At 46.1% G+C, this 19,175-nt stretch overlaps 1 protein-coding gene across 2 annotated transcripts in view; it reads right to left on the bottom strand.

Moving 5' to 3' along the window:
• Window positions 1-19,175, bottom strand: part of DROSHA (drosha ribonuclease III) — a 669,472-nt gene that overhangs the window by 78,925 nt on the left and 571,372 nt on the right. For both annotated transcript variants that reach the window (XM_078687959.1, XM_078687960.1), the window contains exons 25-26: window positions 6,136-6,293; window positions 5,097-5,202 (exon numbers count right to left, since the gene is read on the bottom strand). In XM_078687959.1, coding sequence (XP_078544085.1) covers window positions 5,097-5,202; window positions 6,136-6,293 — 264 coding nt within the window. The remainder of the gene's footprint in view (window positions 1-5,096; window positions 5,203-6,135; window positions 6,294-19,175) is intronic.

The raw sequence follows: 19,175 nt of genomic DNA, 5'->3' as shown, positions 1-19,175 counted from the left end.
TAGTAACTTGTGCATCTGAAAGAGACACGTTAGTGATAGATTCCTTACCTTGGAATAGATACCCCATCAATATCAACCCCGGTGGTGGGTCTGTGAACAAGATTACACCAGAAAGTTACGGCGAACAGAATGGCCAAATAATCCGTATCTCCAGACTCGACTGTCAAGACAGTAATGCTTGGTAAACGTGTGCAGCGAGGCCCACGTAGCTGCCTGACAAATGTCCTGCAAGGGAACGCCACGTCCCAAGGCATTAGTGGCTGCGGTTGCCCTGGAAGAATGGGCATGCAGCCCCATAGGGGGCTCTTTCTTAGCCAACGAGTAACAGGCCTTGATGCAGAGAACGACCCACCGAGAGATGGCCCGTTTGTGCACGGCCAGACCTTTTTTGGCACCCGCGTAGCCAACAAAGAGCTGGTCATCCACCCGGAACTGTTGTGTGCACTTCAGATAGGACGAGAGCGCACCCCTTGGGTCCAGACGGTGGAGCCTCTCTTTCTCTTTGGAAGGATGCAGAGGCGGAAAGAAAGTGGGCAAAGTGATGGTCTGCCAGAAGTGGAAGGGACGGGTCCTTAAAACCACCTTGTCCGGATGAGTAGAAAGGGAAGGAGGTTTGGAAAAAAGAGCCTGGAGCTCACTCACTCTTCTGGCAGAGGTGATAGCTACCAGCAAAGCCGTCTTAAGAGTAAGACGACGCAAGGGACAGTTATAAAGGGGCTCGAAGGGAGCTCACATCAGGAATGTCAAGACAAGGTTTAAGTCTCATTGATATTTACAACAAGGGGTGGTGAGGGACAGAGTCTCTGAATTAAGCAGAATACTCTCACCCAGTCAAGAGATCAGGGCTAGATCCAACACCGTTTTTTAGCTCACTGCACCATCCCAGTTTCAGAACCTGGCTGTATGCAAATTAGTCTGTTCCTGTCCCAGTGCATGATGGGAACAGGGCAAACCAAACTACAAAAGCCAATTCTTACACTGGGAAGGAAACAAGCTTCCGGGGACCGGTTTCTGGCATTACAGCCGTCTTCGGCCCGGCTTGCTTGAATCCTGATGGTGCAATGAGCAAGGGACTCATGTCTGAGTATACCCTTCCACGCTTAGGGTGGACAAAAATATTTACAACAAGGGGTGGTGAGGGACAGAGTCTCTGAATTAAGCAGAATACTCTCACCCAGTCAAGAGATCAGGGCTAGATCCAACACCGTTTTTTAGCTCACTGCACCATCCCAGTTTCAGAACCTGGCTGTATGCAAATTAGTCTGTTCCTGTCCCAGTGCATGATGGGAACAGGGCAAACCAAACTACAAAAGCCAATTCTTACTCTGCTTAATTCAGAGACTCTGTCCATCACCACCCCTTGTTGTAAATAAGTCTCATTGAGGCATGATGAACGGCACAGGAGGAAGCGGGAAGTGATCCCCAACATGCGGTGGAACTTAGATGGCATGGCCGGGTGGGTGGGTGGGGGGGGATAGACTTGAAGGGGAGGGAGTAACCTCTCTGGATGAGTTGCAGCACCCACCTGTCGGAAGTGACTGAACACCAATGGGGAAGGTGATGACGAAGCCTGCCACCCACTGGTGTGGGGTGCGCCCGAAGCTCAGACTAGGAAGCTTCGAGGCAGATGTTGCGGGCGGAGGTGGACTGGCCCTCACGCCGGCCCCCGTAGCCGCCACGGCGGGCCACACGCCCACGCTGAGTTTGGTTCTGCGCAGGCTTTTGACTAAACAAGTGGGCAGGGGCGCCCCTTCCCTGGCCACGAAAGGAGTGAAAAGTAGACGTGGCTGGGCACGTGGCGGAAAGGCCCAAGGACTTGGCTGTAGCTCGAGAGTCCTTAAAATGCTCAAGCGCACTGTCGGCCTTATCACCAAACAGGCGAGTGCCATCAAGTGGCATGTCCATGAGTGAGCTCTGGACAACCGGGTAGAACCCGGTAGATCTTAACCAGGCGTGACGACGAAATCGCCCTACTGAGAGAGTCCGCGGTATCCAAGCCACAACGAATGGCGAGCTTAGCCGCGTCCTTACCCTCGCCCACAGCCTAGGACAGCACAGCCTGGACCTCTTCAGGGCACCGACGCAACACCTCAACAACGGTGTCCCACACCGCGTGGGAGTAGCAGCCCAACAGACATGCGGTGTTCAACGAACGCAGCCCCAGGCTGGCCGACGGGAACAACCGCTTGCAGAACTACTCCAGCTTCTTAGAGTCCTTATCCGGAAGTGTCGTGGGAAAGGTACTCTGGGACGTCGAAACTTGAATGACCAAGCTCTCGGGTGTAGGATGAGTGGTCAGAAAGGCAGGATCACCCGGCTATGACATCTGGCGACGTTCTTATCCACAGGCGCCCCTGTGGCCGGCCGTGACTAAGTGCCCAACAAGACATCAGTGAGGGCATCATTGAATGGCAGCAGTGGCTCGATAAAGTGGACACCAACTGGAGCACCAAAGTGAGGAGATTAGGTTTCAGGGCCACCGTAGGGAGATCAAGGTTAAGGACCTCAGCTGCTCGACGGAGCACCACCAGATAAGAGGCACCTTCCTCCATAGTGGACGGGGGAGAGGCAAACTCCGGGTCACTGGCCTCCACCAAGTCGTCTACCCAATCCTGCTCGGAGTCGCATTGGCGAGCAAGAGGGTCCTGGGACACCTCCCAGGCCTCTGCCGTGTGCGGCACAGACCGCGGGGACCGGGGGAAGAACACACGGCGTCGGGAACTGCGCCGCACGCGGCGCCGGCCTGGGCCCAACTGGCGCCATGTCCCATTTCGGATCCCAGGCGAGGACAAAACCGTCCAGGAACCGGGGTAGAGGCAGACCCAACGGCATCCACTGCGGCACCGCGTAGGACCTCTTGGCGTCGGGGCAGGAGCCAACGGTGCAGGATCCTGCGGCACAGGGGCTGCCGGAGGAGTCAACGGCCAAGCAGGATCCTGACACCAGACTGCGGGCCCAAAGGCGCACCGGCGGGAGCCTGAGGCCTAAACAGGCGGTCCATGGCAGCAAGAAACTCTTGCACCTGTGTGGGAGTCACCGACAGACCCAGGTAAGGCAGGTAGGCCGCAGGACTCCCAGGCTCCGATGGAGCCACAGGGGCGGAACCTCTGTCCCCTTAGTCCGCATCCGAGGACCGACGGGGGGACGGTGGAGAGCGACAACGCTTCTTCGACTTCTTTTTGTGTCGTCTCTTACCCGAATCCGAGGGTGAAGACTTGGAGCCCGAGGAGCTGTGATGGTGGCCTCGCGAGCGTTCTCGAGAACGGCCCAGCACCGCGAACGGCGCAGGGACAAGTGCTGAACTTCATGCAACTTCCGGCACCGCTCCCTCAAGGCCTTAGGGGCCATGGCCAGACAGGACCGGGAGTCGTGGGCATGCTCCAGGCAGTAGAGACAGACGTCATGGGGGTCTGCCACCGACATATTGCGACGGCAGGCCCCACAGGACTTAAAACCAGGCATCCCTACACACCAGAGAAGAGCAGCAAGAGACAAAAAGTCTCAAAAAAGATAGTCAAAAAGTGACTAGGGTACGTGCTCTAACCGGATCTGCGCTTACTGGCGCGGAAAAAGAAAGAACTAACGTCAGCGTGCCTGGGTGGTGCTTAAGTAGTCTCCGTAACGTCATCTCGGCGCATACGACGCCAGCGACGGATGCGGAGCCGCACAACGCCACCTACTGACAGGCAGCCATACTGCCTGGGGATATTCTAAGGTAAGGAATCTATCACTAACGTGTCTCTTTCAGATAAAAGTTAGTCGATGTCATGAAATGGTGAAATGTCATGAAATGGTGAAAAAAGCTGTTTCCAGGGTTTCCGTGTGGGTGCATCGTATTCATCAGATGCTGATGATACTTTTTTTTTGTTTAGTTAGAAACAAGTAACATCAAATGAGCATAATTCTGCATTTTCAATGTACTATTTGGTGCATGCTAAGCATTTTCTCCCTAAATATGTTATAATATTGCAATGTGTAAAGCAGTAAATATATTGTACCAAACACAAAGTAAAAAACACACAAAGGCACAAAAAAAGTCAATTGTTTCATACATTTAAAGCAATAGAAAAAAGGAAATAAAAGTTAACAATTCAAATGACATAAAATAAGTCTTTCAATAGCAATGACTAGAAATATACTATATGGAAAAATGTTTACATGCATCAGAAGACCACACAGTCCCTTTAAACAATATATTTAAATGAAAAAGTGACCCATCTATGTTTTACGCGCTCATTGTGAACAAACTTCAGATCAGTCAGCCAAGCGTCCTCACAACAGCATAAAATCAATGAGCCATTTCTTTGTTCAACTATGTTGCTGTGGCATGATGGAGCCATTGAATTAGCATAACACGTGTAATAAATTAGCTATTTCTCATAACGGACCATGACACACATCTACATTTTGCAGACACAAAAGCAGGACACTGGTAGAAAGTAGTTGAATGCAAATAAAAAAAATCACAGAGGTTTACAATTAATGGAACCCACATCAGGTTGGGTGTCCAATTTAAAATTGAAGCTGTTAGTTACACCTTTCTGACAGATCTCCAGGGGAAAACTATATCGAGAGAGACCTTGCTTGTAAAAAGATACCACCTTTATGAGCAGAGAATAACTGGCCTTTAACGTAGGGCTTCAAACAAAATCATTGTACATACCCGAAACCTCATGCTAACACCATCTTGACAATATTGTCAGCATTTAAATAAAATGTGTCTACAGCATGAGGCTATCTGCACTTCAGTGAAATGGTGCAACGACCTCAAGCATACTACCATCATGCATTGTCAGATGCTGAACATCTCTATCTACTTCTTGCTTAGCTGTGCCTGTATCTAAGCACACCTGGCTCATCGCTGTAATTACACTATTGATCCAGTTAACTGAGGAATCACATAACAAAGTGTGTTCTACGTTGGCCACATAAATCATGCTTTCCCCGCGCCTTGCAATCCTCGCATGTATTTAAATCAGCAGAGGCAGCAAAGGACCCAGTTATTCATCAAATGTCGAATAATTCACTAAATGGCCTGATATGTTTTGTTTCCGTCTTAGCCACCCTCTAAGAGGGTTGATTTATGCGACACTCACCGTTAAGTGCCCCTCGTGATGATCAGGAAAATGTATGAATAAGTACTCGGTGGCCACCAATTGCATTATGGAGTCACCGAGGAATTCCATCCTCTGGTTGTGACCTCTGGAGAGAGAGAGAGAGAGGAAAAAAAAGAAACATTGATGCAAGAAAGATCAATAAGCACTTAGGAAAACGCAAATTAAAATGGTGGGTCATTTTCAAAAGTGCATTGCGGCAAATTTTTTTGAACAGACTTCAACAGGATTTTCTAATATTAAGCAGGGGGGACAGAAATTAATTCAAAGTCCATCAACGCTTCTGGTCTAACAAAATGCACCTGATTAAGAATAGCCACATCAAGCAAAGCTTAGGCTTTGCTTTGTGCACATAATATGGCTGTTGAACATCAGTAATGCATACACGGAGCAGAAGGCTCACGCTGGGAAAACTAGAGAAACAGTGTTTATGAGGGAAAGCCTCAAACAACGGTGCATCCTGTGATACCCAGATAGATTAGGACTCTACCACAAAGAGGAAAACAATTTAAATCTTTACTGGACAGTAACCAAGTGATGGGTATCAATTTAAGACTACCAAGAAGCTAAAACAGGCACTGGCAAAGCCAATCGCTTTGCCTATAATGTGTAGCGCATGGAAACCCACGTATTTATAGTTTTTGTTTATATGTGTTACATGCACAAATGCTGTTTATCGTATTAAAACCGGCCATGTGTCAATGTTTGAGAGGAATTAGGGAAAAAAATAGTCTTAATTTTAGAATCCATATGGGAGAAAAGGAATTGAAAGGGACAAGCAGCTGGTGATAGTGTTTACATTTTCAGAAGAAAGAGTAATGGTCTGCGGATTGAACCAAAGCCCATTCTATGTATATTTTAAAGACTTGATATCAATGACGCTTTCTTTCCAGACCTGCATTTGAGTAATAAAGCTGCAGACCCATGTCAGTCACTCATGAATTTATCATTGTTACTGAGCAAGCCTCAGTACTACAGAAGAAATACTGAAAGGAAGAGCTTAGAGTTATGCTCTACTCACAGAGTCAGGTGGTTGAATCCAACAGTCCTCAGTGTAAATGCTCGGGCAAGCAGTCGAATGTGGTCGAAGTTGACTCCAATTGCTTCTTCAAACTCGGTCAGTTTTTGGAGCACAGGGGACGTCTCAATAAGCTGTCTGTCAGAATTTGGTTCCTGCACCTAAACGAAAAGCAAATGAATGCACCCAGCGTTAAGCAAGAAAAGTCTGCATATTACGCTACCTCTCCAGTGTTAGAACCTTTAATAGATGTGAACATTTTGAATAGATCCCTAGTGTCCTAGGTATACAAATCAAATCAAAACAAGCTTTATTCGATTTTCAGAATAAAATCATAAAAGCACAATAATACAATATATACATTTTTGTAAAAACAAGGTGTAATTCATAATAATCAGAATAAGCTTGATCAATCGATTGTTAAAATAACATCATGAATTAACATGTACAAGTGTATATTTAAAAGAGGTAGTTTAAAACTTAATTCATTAATGCATAGTACTTTAGCCGATGCGAGTTAAAAATGAGGGCTTTACATAGTATTTCTAAATTTAATAACAAGTTTTAGAAAGCTTGAGACTGCATAAATTACATTTTCATCTTCTAGCTGTTGAAGTTTCATATATGCTAATCTACAGGTACGAATCCCCCATGCTTTGAGGACGGGTATCAGAAAGCCCTACGCGGTCTCTTATAAAAAGTACAAAACAGCACACAATGTATGTTAGATTGCGTTGAGGTATCATCGCACTGGCAAGATTGATTTTCCGTGGACCAGTCGTTGCAGGTGGGAAATGTGACTAAAGGTATACATAAATCATTGCTTCGTTTTGTAGTGTAATGGCATTGCTCAAAGAGGCCACCAAACGGCTGCAGTCACTCTAACCATTTTAAATACAGGAAGTACAGGGCGAAACACAAAGCTGGGTCTCATAACTAGTATGGTTAAGGCTTCACTGAGATGCGCATGAAGTCTATGACCAACCCCTAATCACAAATCTTAGGAAAGCAAGTGGTAAAGGAACATATTGCAGTCATCTTGTAAGGCATCCAATGAACATAAGAGATTATGAAGAATGACTTAGCCCCCCTCACCTGCATGTTGACATAGGCATCCAAGTCAGGGTTGTAAAGTAAGCACCTGTGGTGCAGCGCTGCACAACACCCTTCTAGCCCCCATTCGGTCAAAGGCCTAAGAACCATCTGTGAGATAAGGGAGTCTCAGGCGCCCCTCATCATTTCTGCCACTGATCCAAGTCCAAGCAGCTGGGGTTGTAAAAGTACGGTATTAAATTATTTTGAAGAAAAAGTATCGCCCTGGTGATGTTCGGCTGTGTTATGGAAAGGCAGTTGCGCAATGCATCAAATGCTAAAACAGTTATCAGTTGCATTTTGTGTTGTGGATTTAAATGCCCTTGCTCACTCACTGATCATCTTGGGTGTGGAAGTCTCATCTAGACTATTTGCCTGACCTACGAGCTAACATTTAGGGGAACTGCTAGTGATTTGCATCTGTGCCGCCTTTACGCCTATTCTCGGATCTTTGCCACACTTACCTTAGAGGGTGGACCTTTTCAAAGAGAGAGGAGGAGGAAGCAGCATCTTAAAGATTGACATTTCACTAGGCCTTAAAAGTATATTGCAACACTGTAACTTAAATGACATTTGGAGTATGTAGCTTGTGTTGTGTATGAATAAAGTACTTTCTATTATATAAAATATAAGCAGTGGGCTGGACATTCACTATATTATTGTGCAATCTGGTTGACATTTGAGTTCTGAGCTCCTGTCCCCCCAAATTATCTCACTGAAAAGCCACTGCCTGCCAGCTCCATGCTACCCTGACAGTCAATCAATTAATCAGGGGTTGGTAAAGCGCGCTACTCACCCGTGAGGGTCTCAAGGTGCTGGGGAGGGAAAGAGGGTGGGGGCTGCTCCGGTCAGTCGAAAAGCTAGGTCTTAAGTGCCCGTTTGAAGGTTTGCAGGGTTGGAGAGCGTCTCATGTCTAATGGGAGAGAGTTACAAGCTGTGGCTGCGGTGTAAGAGAAAGCTCTACCTCCCGCTCTGCTCCGGCGAACGCGGGGGACCTCTGTCAATACGAGGTCGGCTGAGCTGAGGTTCCTTTTGGGAGCGTGGAAACTCATTCGGTTGTTGAGGTGTTTGGGTCCGATGTTGCGGAGGGATTTGAAGGCGTGCATGAGTAATTTGTAGGTAACTCTTCTCCACGGGAAGCCAGTGGAGTTCTCGCAGGTATGGAGTCATGTGCTCGTGGCGTGGTAACCCTAGGATGAGCCTGGCGGTAGCGTTTTGGATGGTTTGGAGTTTGCGTGATAGGGCTTTGTTGATTACGGCGTAGAGTGCGTTGCCGTAGTTGAGACGGCTGGTGATGAGCGCGTGTGTGATGGTCTTTCTGCAGTCCGGGGGGATCCACATGAAAGTTATGCATAGGATGCGGAGGCAGTTGAAACTGGTGGAGGAGATGGCGTTGTTTTGATGGTTCATGAACAGGGAGGAGTCTAGGATTATGCCGAGGTTGCAAGCGTGATCCGTCGGGGTGGGGGGGTCCAAGGGCGGGAGGCCACCAGGTGTCATTCCAAGCGGATGGGCGGGCCCGAAGATGAGCACCTCTGACTTTTCAGAGTTGAGTTTGGGGCAGCTGTCTTTCCTCCATCTGGCCACGTTTGTCATTCCTTCCTGGAATCTGAGTCTGGTGTCTTCGGGGTTGCTGGTGAGGGAGAGAATGAGCTGGGTGTCGTCCGCGTAGGACACAATGCTAAGTCCGTGCTGTCTGACAATGGAGGTGATGGAGGCCATGTATATGTTGAACAGAGTAGGGCTCCTTGGGGCACTCCGCGAACGATGTTGGTGGGTTTGGAGAGAAAGTGGGGGGGGGCTGGGGGGGGGGCAAGGGGGTGGGGGGGGAATATGACCCTCTGAGTTGTGTCAGAGGGGAAGGATTGGATCCAGTTGAGGGCATCACGGAGCCTGGTGGTTAGTGTGTGGTGTGAGACTGTGTCGAATGCAGCTGAGAGGGCAAGGAGGATGAGGGCTGCGGTGTGTCCCTGGTCGAGAAGAATATGGATGTCATCGGTGGCGACGATTAGTGCAGTCTCTGTGCTGTGGTTGCACTGGAACCCGGATTGGGAGGGGTCCAGGATGCAGTTATCTTCTATGAACGTGGTCAACTGGGTGTTTACGAGCCTTTCTGTGACTTTGGCTGCGAAAGGGAGGAGGGAGATAGGTCGGTAGTTCTTGAGGTCAGCTGGGTCTGCCGATGGTTTTTTGAAGAGGGGCTTCACTTCTGCGTGTTTCCAGTCCCCTGGGCAAGTGCCCGATGTCAGGGAGGAGTTGATGGTACGTGCTAGTTCGTGGCAATGGCCGCGGAGGCTCTGTGGAAGATGTGCGGGGCAGGGGTCATTCGGGGCTCCTGACCGAGTTTTCTTCATGATGGTGGTGATGAGTTCAACGGATGCTGGGGTCCAAGTGGAGATAGTAGGTTTGGTGGTGGTGGTAGTGGGGGTGCAGGTCATGGTAGGCTCGCTGAAATTTTCGTAGAGAGTCATGATCGTCTAGTGGAAGAAGGTGCTGAGCTTGTTGCAGAGATCTTGGGAGTGTGTGATGTCCGGGGCTTGGTCAGCTGTTTGATGATGTTGAATAGTTTGCTAGTGTTGGTAGCGTTGTTGTTAATCTTTTCTCTGATGAACGTTCTTTTGGTCTCTCTGATCAGCTGGTGATAGTTCTTCATGGCGATCTTGTGGTTGGTGTGGGCTTCGGTGGTCTTCTGGTTCCTCCAAGATTTCTCGAGATGCCTGCAGGTGCGTCTGGACTCAAGGAGTTCGGTGGTGAACCAGCGGCTTTGACCGGACGTGCAGTGGAAGACTGCCGGAGAGGAGCCAGCTTGTCTGCACAACTGTCGATCCACCGGTGGAGTTCCTTGGCAGCGGCGACGGTGTCGGCAGTGGCTGACGGGGGCTCAAGGAGGAGGGTGGCGTTGAGAAGGTCTTCGGTAACCTTACCCCAGTTCTGTCGGCGCGGGCGCGGGGCTTGTTTGGGTCCGGTGCTGGATGTGAAGGTGAAGTGAATGCAGTGGTGGTCTGTCCAGGAGTGATGGGTTGTGTGGGTGAACCTGATGTTTGACCCTTCGGCAAAGATGGGGTCCAGCGTGTGCCCCGCGATGTGGGTGGGAGTATTGACCAGTTGCTTGAGTCCTAGGTTGGCAAGATTTTCAAGTAGCGCGTTGGAGTCGGAGTCCTGGAGGTTTTCGAGGTGGAAATTGAGATCTCCGAGCAGGATGTAGTTCGTGGACGTGATGGCGTGGGCTGCGGCGAGTTCCGTGATGGTGGTGGTGGGTTGCGCGCGGGAACCAGGTGGCCTGTAGATGAGCGTGACCCGAAGCGTAGTTCTGGGGTTGGTGTGTATCTGGAAGTGGAGGTGTTCTAGGTTGGGAAGAGTGCTGCTAGGACTGGAGGAAGAGAGTTGGATGGAGGCTTTGTGTGCGATGGCGAGGCCTCCCCCCGGGCGGTTGGGGCGGTCTATCCTCTTGAGTTTGTATCCGTCTGGTATGGCTGTGGAGATGTCTGGCCCAGAGCCGGTGGTAGTCCAGGTCTCAGTGAAGAACGCGACGTCCGGGGCGAGGGTGTCAAGTAGGTCCCATATCTCTATGGCGTGCCGGTGCAGGGATCATACGTTGAGGAGGATGCAGTTGATGGTGTTTGCAAGCTTGGCGGTAGGCGAGTGTGCATTTGGACCAGTTTGGACAGCCATAGTAGGGTGGACCCCAGAATACCAGCGACAAACTATCTTAGCCACTACGGTTGAGGCCCATTAGATTATATTTGCCCTGTGGCCCCCAAAATGGAGTTTAATAGAAGCGGAGAATGAAGAATTGTCATAGGAACGGTACACAGAAAAGGTGCAACATTGCATCACCCTTCACAGACTCTCTTACTGACATTAAAGCCAATGACTCTTTCTAAAGATCTTCTGAAACCTAGAAAAGGAAAGTGCAAAAAACTTGTAGATAGAACCAAAGGCCCATTCGAAGGTGAAGATCTCCCAAAGATTAAAAGCAGGATCGAAGGTAGCCTAGCCAACAACAATGTTGAAAAGACAAGTACCGGAGACAGCACACAGAGAAAAAGAACAGAGTCCATACAGTGTAGAAGTACAATATGAGGGCGAAATCAAATAACCTGTACATGTTTGCACAACCACCACAGGCCTGGTGAAAGTGCTCATAGTACCTGCCAACCAGCCCAAAATCAATGCCTTCCACAATCAGATACTGGAACCATGGCCTACTTCAAACTGTTCAAAATCGCCTTGTCTCCGAAAAGTGGAGGGAGTCTTAAAGTGCTAATCCCTGTGAACAATAGTAAATAATGATAACCACAAGATACTCAGTCACACCCTCTCAAGACAAGAGGCAAGCAGTGCATACAGGAAGAAAGACTCTAGAGGATATTGATGTACCCAGCTCAAAGAAAGGCTACCAGTGCCAATAAATAATGCACCTCAGCTTATGAACTGTACCAACTGAAATTATGGACAACTGCATGAGCATCTGTGAGCCACAAAACACAATGTCAATGATAATTATTAGAGGATATAACATGTAAATACTGGGCCCTTGCTTTATGTTAAATAAAAAAAATCATAGAAATTCACTATAAAAAACAAAGGTTACAGGGATGTTATAGTTAGGTTCATGTTCTACTCACACAAAACCATAGAAATTCAGCAGTTATACTAATTTTAAGAAACTAATTCCTGGCCTAAAGTTACCTAATGCCACAAGTTATAATTTCATCAAATAAGTAAAAGTATAACTATAACTGATGAATTTCTATGGTTTTGTGTGGCTAAAACATCTTTTTTAGAACAGGGCCAAGGGGGGACCAGAGGAACAGGCCAACAAGAACGGGGGAGAGGACGAGGCAACCGCCCCCCACCACAATGGCAAACTTACTCACCGCGGCTGACCCGAAGCAGGGGGAGGAAACCACTCGGATGAGTATTGTCGTCAATCTCTCAGACTACCAACTGTCCACAAATGAAGAGCGTGTCCTGAATAAGGGTCTGGGATTTGTCCCGACACCGAACCATGATTCTTTTAAATGTAGAATGCAATTGCACGAAACCATAAGAAAAATCAAACGTAAAAAATTCTTCGTGAAACAACCATTTGAAGAAAAAACAGGTTTCTATACCAATTTAAAAAAACCATCTACATTCTGTCCCTCAAGTGGGACTGTTGGACCAGAGGTAGCTGTTTTTGAGTCGAAGGTTTTACAGGACATTGAAGCTTTGGAAACCGATGAAAATAACAAAAGTATTCAATAACATGTCTAGATGTGATTGGGATGCTGTTCGTTCTCTATAAAGCAATGCCAACATTACAATTAAAAGTGCCGATAAAGGCGGGGCAATAGTGGTTTTGAACACCAAGGACTACGAAACTGAAGTGCTCCGACTATTGAACGTACGTGCTAATTACCAACCACTCAGAAGAGATCCGACCCCAGAATTATTGGGTATATTTAAAGATCTAGTCAGTAAAGCAAAAGAACAAAAATGGATAACATCTAAGGAGGCGGAGTTCCTTGTGAATACCAACCCCAGGACTCCGGCCTTCTACATCTTACTGAAAATACACAAGCCGACCCGACCGCCGCCGGGTCGGCCCATTGTTTCAGGAATACAATCGGTATTGGAACCACTGTCTAAGTACGCCGACTATTTTCTCCGGGAGTCTGTAATAACACAGAGATCTTTCGTGAAAGATACGATGGACATTCTCAACGTACTGAATGAGATGACGTTTGACCCTCTAACAGAAATGTTAGTTACTATCGATATCGAGTCTTTATACTCGTGCATCCCTCAAGATGCCGCCCTTGTGGCTGCAGCACGAGCATTAGCAAAACAAGAATGGTTTTATGATGCCCCTCAGAGCTTTGTTCTCCAATGCATAGAACTGGCGTTAACCAGGAATTTTTTCTGTTATAAAGACGATATGTTCCTTCAAACGACTGGCACCTCTATGGGCGCAACCATGGCGCCAAGTTTGGCCTGTATTTATGTTGGCCAGTTCGAAGAGCACGTCATCGATTCTAACATCAATCCTTTATATATCGATGACGTGCTCTGTGTCTGGACAGGTGATGAAAGAGCTCTGCTTGACTTTCTAAATTGGCTGAACACACAAGATCAGAGCCTGCGTTTTACCTGGACTTACAGCAATAGTAGGGCTGTTTATCTGGATTTAGACATTGAAGCCACAAAGAACGGTTTGAAAACCTGCGTTCATCAAAAACCCACCGACAGAAACTCCCTATTATCATACAAGTCATACCATCCGAGGGCTTTGAGGGATAATCTGCCGGTGGGTCAGTTTCTTAGATACCGCAGAAACTGTTCATCTACTGCAGACTATAATGAACAATCTATAACTCTGAGTGAGAAATTGAAAGCTAGAGACTATCCACCAAAAGTGGTCAAACAGGCGAGAAAAAGAGCTCTGAACACGCCTAGGAGTGTGCTGCTGGAGTCCAATAAGAGGGAAAGAGAGGAGTGTATTCCTGTCATTATGACATTTGACCCCCTTGCGACAAAAGTGCGTCAATCGATCAGGAAACACTGGGCACTATTATCGAATAACGATTTTAAGATGCCTCCCCCACATTTCTCCTTCAAAAGAGCCTGTAACTTGAAAGACAAGCTGGTGCACACAAGGGAAAAACAACATGCTGAAGGGAGTGAGAGCAACATCCCCAAGGGCCATTATCCATGCGGAACCTGTTCTGTATGTTCCTTGACTGAAAAAACACTGAGTATAACACTTCAATCTGGCAAAACGTGGTGGTTGGGCCAATTCAGCAATTGCAATACCACTAACGTGGTTTATAGACTTCAATGCGAGTGTGGCCTGCAATATATTGGTTTAACCACACGAAAAATAAAACTGCGAATACAGGAGCATCTGAGTACAATCAGAATGGGAAGATTGACGACAAAACTTGTCCAACATTGCCACAGGAACAAACACACGTTTACATGGGTGGTATTGGAGAAAGTCAAAGGAGATCCACAAACGATTGAAAGAACACTAACAACGAAAGAAGCAAGATGGATTTATAATGAGAAAAGTGAAGAAAGAGGGCTGAATGAACTCCTCGAATGGAATAAGTTACGTTGATCTCCGTTATAATGCTCTGCGTCTGTAAGGGTATTGCGCGTACTGTATATCAAGCAGCATGCTCTTATGCACACTTTACCTGATGGTGCAGTATGTGATTATAATGATAACATAGTGGTGAACCAAACATCAGAGTAACATCTGGCTATATTAGACAAAACTATAAGGATAGGACTATATGAACCTTTCATATTAGAAATAAAAACAACATATAGTGAGGGATATATAGAACTCAATACACTAATATCACTAACACCTAGACATAGTAGAACTCTGGGATGTTAGGACAAGACTATACGAATCCCACCCGGATTCCTTGACAAGCTAAGGAGTAATGGATGTATACCCCAACACTAAAAAACTCTACATATGGTAGTATTGGATTCAGCTACGATTTTGGTAGCCAGAAATCGGGGCTCCGATTGCATCAGTATATCAGTGCTATTAACATCGGCTAGCTTGAATTGCAATTAGGGCGATAGCCGTACAAAGTATTTTTTCCGAAACCAAGGAAACGGATCCCGTGATCCCGCGATAGTAGCCGAGAGTTGCATCCCTTGGAATAATAAGTAATGGGAGCACTCCCAATCCAATATGGCCGCCAGTTATCCCGAGACCATGAGAACCAATCAGGTAGCGTAGTATGTAAACAGTGAAGGATCAACCGGCATGTCGCTCGAGGGATGAGAGAAAGCCGGCGATCCTCCGTTTAGCGGTAATTTTTCTTGAAAAACGCGTAGGGAAGAGTTTGAGAAGTACAGGTCTGTAACAATTTCTAATAGCGTACTTGAATATGACTGCGATGATTTACAGTGATTCATCGCGCAAGGAGAAACCTTGTGAACTCACGATCGGAGTTCCCTGGATTTTGTTTTTAAATACCTCTCGGCTGGTAGGAGACACATTTGCTGATTGAGGGTAAATATGATAATGGTTGTGCTTGTGGTGCGGTTTTGGCAATATAATTGCACACGTTAAGGCTAGATGAGTGACACACTTGTTTGTGGTTTGTCTTTACAACAGTATCTACAACCCTGGTGTCCTAAGCAGTGGCGACTAAAGATATGCCCTGAAGAAATTGCCTGACAGATATTAAGGCAATGAAACATGTCGGCAAGTAGATAGTGGCTCTATAATGAGTAGCCATTTTCACTTTTTTAACTTGAAGACCATTTAGCATATTAGAACAAGAATAAAGTTGTCTGTTCATGCTTTATGCGTTTTTTATTTATGTGGTATTATTTCACTATATGTTTGTGTTGTCTGTATTGTTCCACTGCACTCACCACTATTAACATTTTTGGTTGGACACGTTTCCGTTTAGCGTGATAACACCGATGATGATAACAGGGCCATCCTGGTGAGTACCAGCCAGGGGTCCCATTGGTGGTGCGCCCGTGAGGTGTTATCACGTTTGTTCACATTTTTTCTACACATTTTGGTGTGGGTGGTAGTACTGTTGTATAGAAGGAGACAGGCTTTTTTAAGATGGGCTATTGACTGGTGTATCCCCAACCCTATACAGTATGAAATGGGTGGTTATTGTTAAAAGAATATGACATGAGATACCCAAGTCGTACGAAATAAATTGACTGCCCTTTGGTCTAGGTAATTTTTGTATTTATAACGAATTGAGTGGAGGGCGACCTGGACCTATTTTTCCCTCTAAGCTCCGAATTTTGTGTGCATGGCTAAAGCATGAACCTAACTATAACGTCCCTGTAACCTTTGGTCTTTTCAATGAATTTCTATGATTTAAAAAAAATAAAGCAATATATAATTACTGTACATTAACCCAAACACCGATGCTCATGGCCTTTGGCCGTGCACAACGCAGGCTGGCCGCAGGACAATGCACAATGTGGATTTGCTGTGTAAGTGGGTGTATTTTTATTTTCCCTTGGGTCTTGAATTCATCACGAATAAACACTAGGGGCCGCACTGAACGCCTTGCGGTTGGACCATGGATTGGCACAAAAAATAATTGGGCAATATTTTGCCCAAAAGGAGTCCCTCTGAGACCCCTCCATGTGTCCTATGGGGTCAGGATATCTCTATGCTGATCCCTTATGTTATTTTTCACTTTCCTTAACCCAAACAACCCTGGGCCAACCGAGTGACAATATGGCGGCCGCAACATTCCTTTCACGTGGCAGCCAGTCAGGGCCTTGTTTTTTTGCCCCGGTCCGATGACTCTTCACAGGTAGATCCACAGAGGATCCGTGCCCCTAGATATATACAGTTTAATTTATTTAATAATTACAAAACTACTGAACAGATTTACACCAAATTACAAAAAACACTCTTTCTGGACCAAGAGCTAGTTTTGTGCCAAACTTGGTGTGAATCATTCAGCAGTCGGCCTGTTGTCATGTTAAAAAAATTCCAAATTCACAAACCCCCTGCATAGGGACCCCCTCCCCCCTTTTCTCAGCCCCTGCTTGACGAATCACCCTGAAACTTTCCAGTCTGTAATGGAGAACATGTGTTCCTGTCATAAGGAGAGTGAAGCTGCATGATGACAGGTCCTCCCCGTGCGTACACCAACCTCATTGGGTCCCGCATAGAGTAACACTGAATGCAGATTGCAGATTCAATGTTGAACTGTGGTTTGACCCATGGGAGCAGAGTGACGAATACTTACCCAGGAGCATCAACATCTTCGAGTGTTACAGGCGGGTGGCCGAAAACCGGAGTAACGTGCAAGCCGCATCGGAGGACGTGACAGCCGTTCAGTCTTGGGTGATCACCAGCTTGAAAGCTTGATAAGTTTGCGCTGTTCAGTGCGGCAACTACTTATTGGAATATATTGACATACGACGTCCTGTAGATATTTCAGGGGCATACACAGCCACTGGTTGTGAGCTTTCTCAGATGGTGCACCTGGCTATTTTATTTACAAATCAAACCAAGATACTGTGCTGATTGTTTACATGTCATTATGGCTAGTGAAGTGGACTCAAGAAGGTAATTAATGGCAGATGAACTGTTTACAAGGGCAGACATACAGCAGAACACTACCCCCACAGCAATATTGACCATGAACAAACAGATGTACAAGTTGGAGAAACGTTTGAGGAGAGATACTTCCAAATAGTGGTGAGCAGCCACGTACCAAGGGGGCGTTGAATTTTGACTGCCCCTATGTATGAACATACTAATTCAAAGGATGGGCAGCCCATTTAGCAGAATGTTTTAATAAAATGATGAAGACCTTGATGAAATTTGCCTGGTGAGAACGTGAAGATGTTCTGAAGGAAAGTGAACTGATTGTATAAGAATTAAAGATGAAGAATACCACTGAAATATTTGACAAAAAGATGGAAGGCATTATCAAAAGGATCCACAAACATGAGGAAGTTATCCAACTTAAAAAACGAAGTAAGTTTATGCATGATCAAAAATATTACGAAGATGGCAGGGTGTTGACCTTCAGCCACAAGTACCGTGAGGTAAGTAGGAATTGGAAGGCATCCAACAACTTAGTGACCTTGGAAAGAGATAATCAATCTGAAACAGCTGGATCCATCAGTGAGCACAGTGAAAGTGTCATATCAGAAGGATGCGCCAACGAACAACCTGAAAGCAATTAATCCAAACCATGACATTTTTTAAAGGAGCTATGCATGATCCAACAAGAAAGAAATCAACAGAACTGGAAGGAGAATTGGGGCAGAGGAGGGCGAGACAGAGGCACAACAACAAAAAAGCAGGAGAGGACAATGTGGAAAAATCAGGAGTAACCCCATGGGAATAACTACAAGGGATCAGAAGATGTGACAATGAAAAAAACACCCAAATGTGTGATAAATCTTTCCAACCGTTCATTATATATAGGTTGAAGTGAAGGTGTTGAAACTAGGACTTTCTTTTTGTCCGGTTAACTAATTTAATTATTCACACAGTAGGCTCAACTTGATCCATTTCATACCTAAACTCAAACTACACAAATTATGTGCAATAAGAGACGACGATAACACTCCCCACGAATGTGGAGCCACACAGGAAATTGAACATTGAGGCTATTCATCTGTTTATTTTCTTGCGGAGTTGGATCCAGAAAGTACAAATAATGGGGACAAACTTGGACTATATAGAATTTGACTTGGGACTGAGGGAGCCTAGTAATTTTAAATCTATATCAGTCTTTAACCCCACCCTCCTACACAATTCAATTGACAATTTTGAATCTCTAATTACTTGTGACTTCAAGAAACTGGCCAAACACACTAGATAAAATGTGATAATTTGAATAAGAATGAGAGGCTGGCGAATAATGATCTGAGGGCGGACCACAGCATTGACAAGGGTGGTAATATTGTAGTCTTGTATAAGGAAGCTTACACTAATGAAGGTTTACCTCAGTTGAGTAAAAGGGACTGTCATGCTTTGGTCCCTAAAAGTGATGCAGAGATTTCTAATGTGATGTACCATGATATATTGATAGATTGGAGAGATCAATGCTTAATAGAGTGGGAGGAGTACCAGTTCTCATTCAACAAATTCCCCAAAACACCTATTCTTTACCTCTTGCCCAAAATTCACAAATACCTCCTTAATCTATTGGGTAGACCCATTGTGTCATCCAGGGGGTCTTTACTGGAAAATAACTCCAGAAATTTCGACTTAATACAAGCATTAGACATGCTGACGGTATTCAAGCTTGCTGACATTTCTTGAGGGTGTGACCCCTATCCTTGCTTTTTCATACGGAGATGTTACTCACTATGACCCCGTATGGTCATGAAAATACCTATTTTTAGTTTAACAAACTGTAGAGCCAAATCCACAGTACAACAAACAGCAGATGATTTGGTCAGAGTTATGCCAACCTCCCCATGAATGG

This window comes from Lissotriton helveticus, chromosome 4_1, assembly GCF_964261635.1.
Source record: "Lissotriton helveticus chromosome 4_1, aLisHel1.1, whole genome shotgun sequence".
Lineage (NCBI taxonomy): Eukaryota > Metazoa > Chordata > Amphibia > Caudata > Salamandridae > Lissotriton > Lissotriton helveticus.
This window is presented reverse-complemented; position numbering and strand designations above follow the sequence as displayed.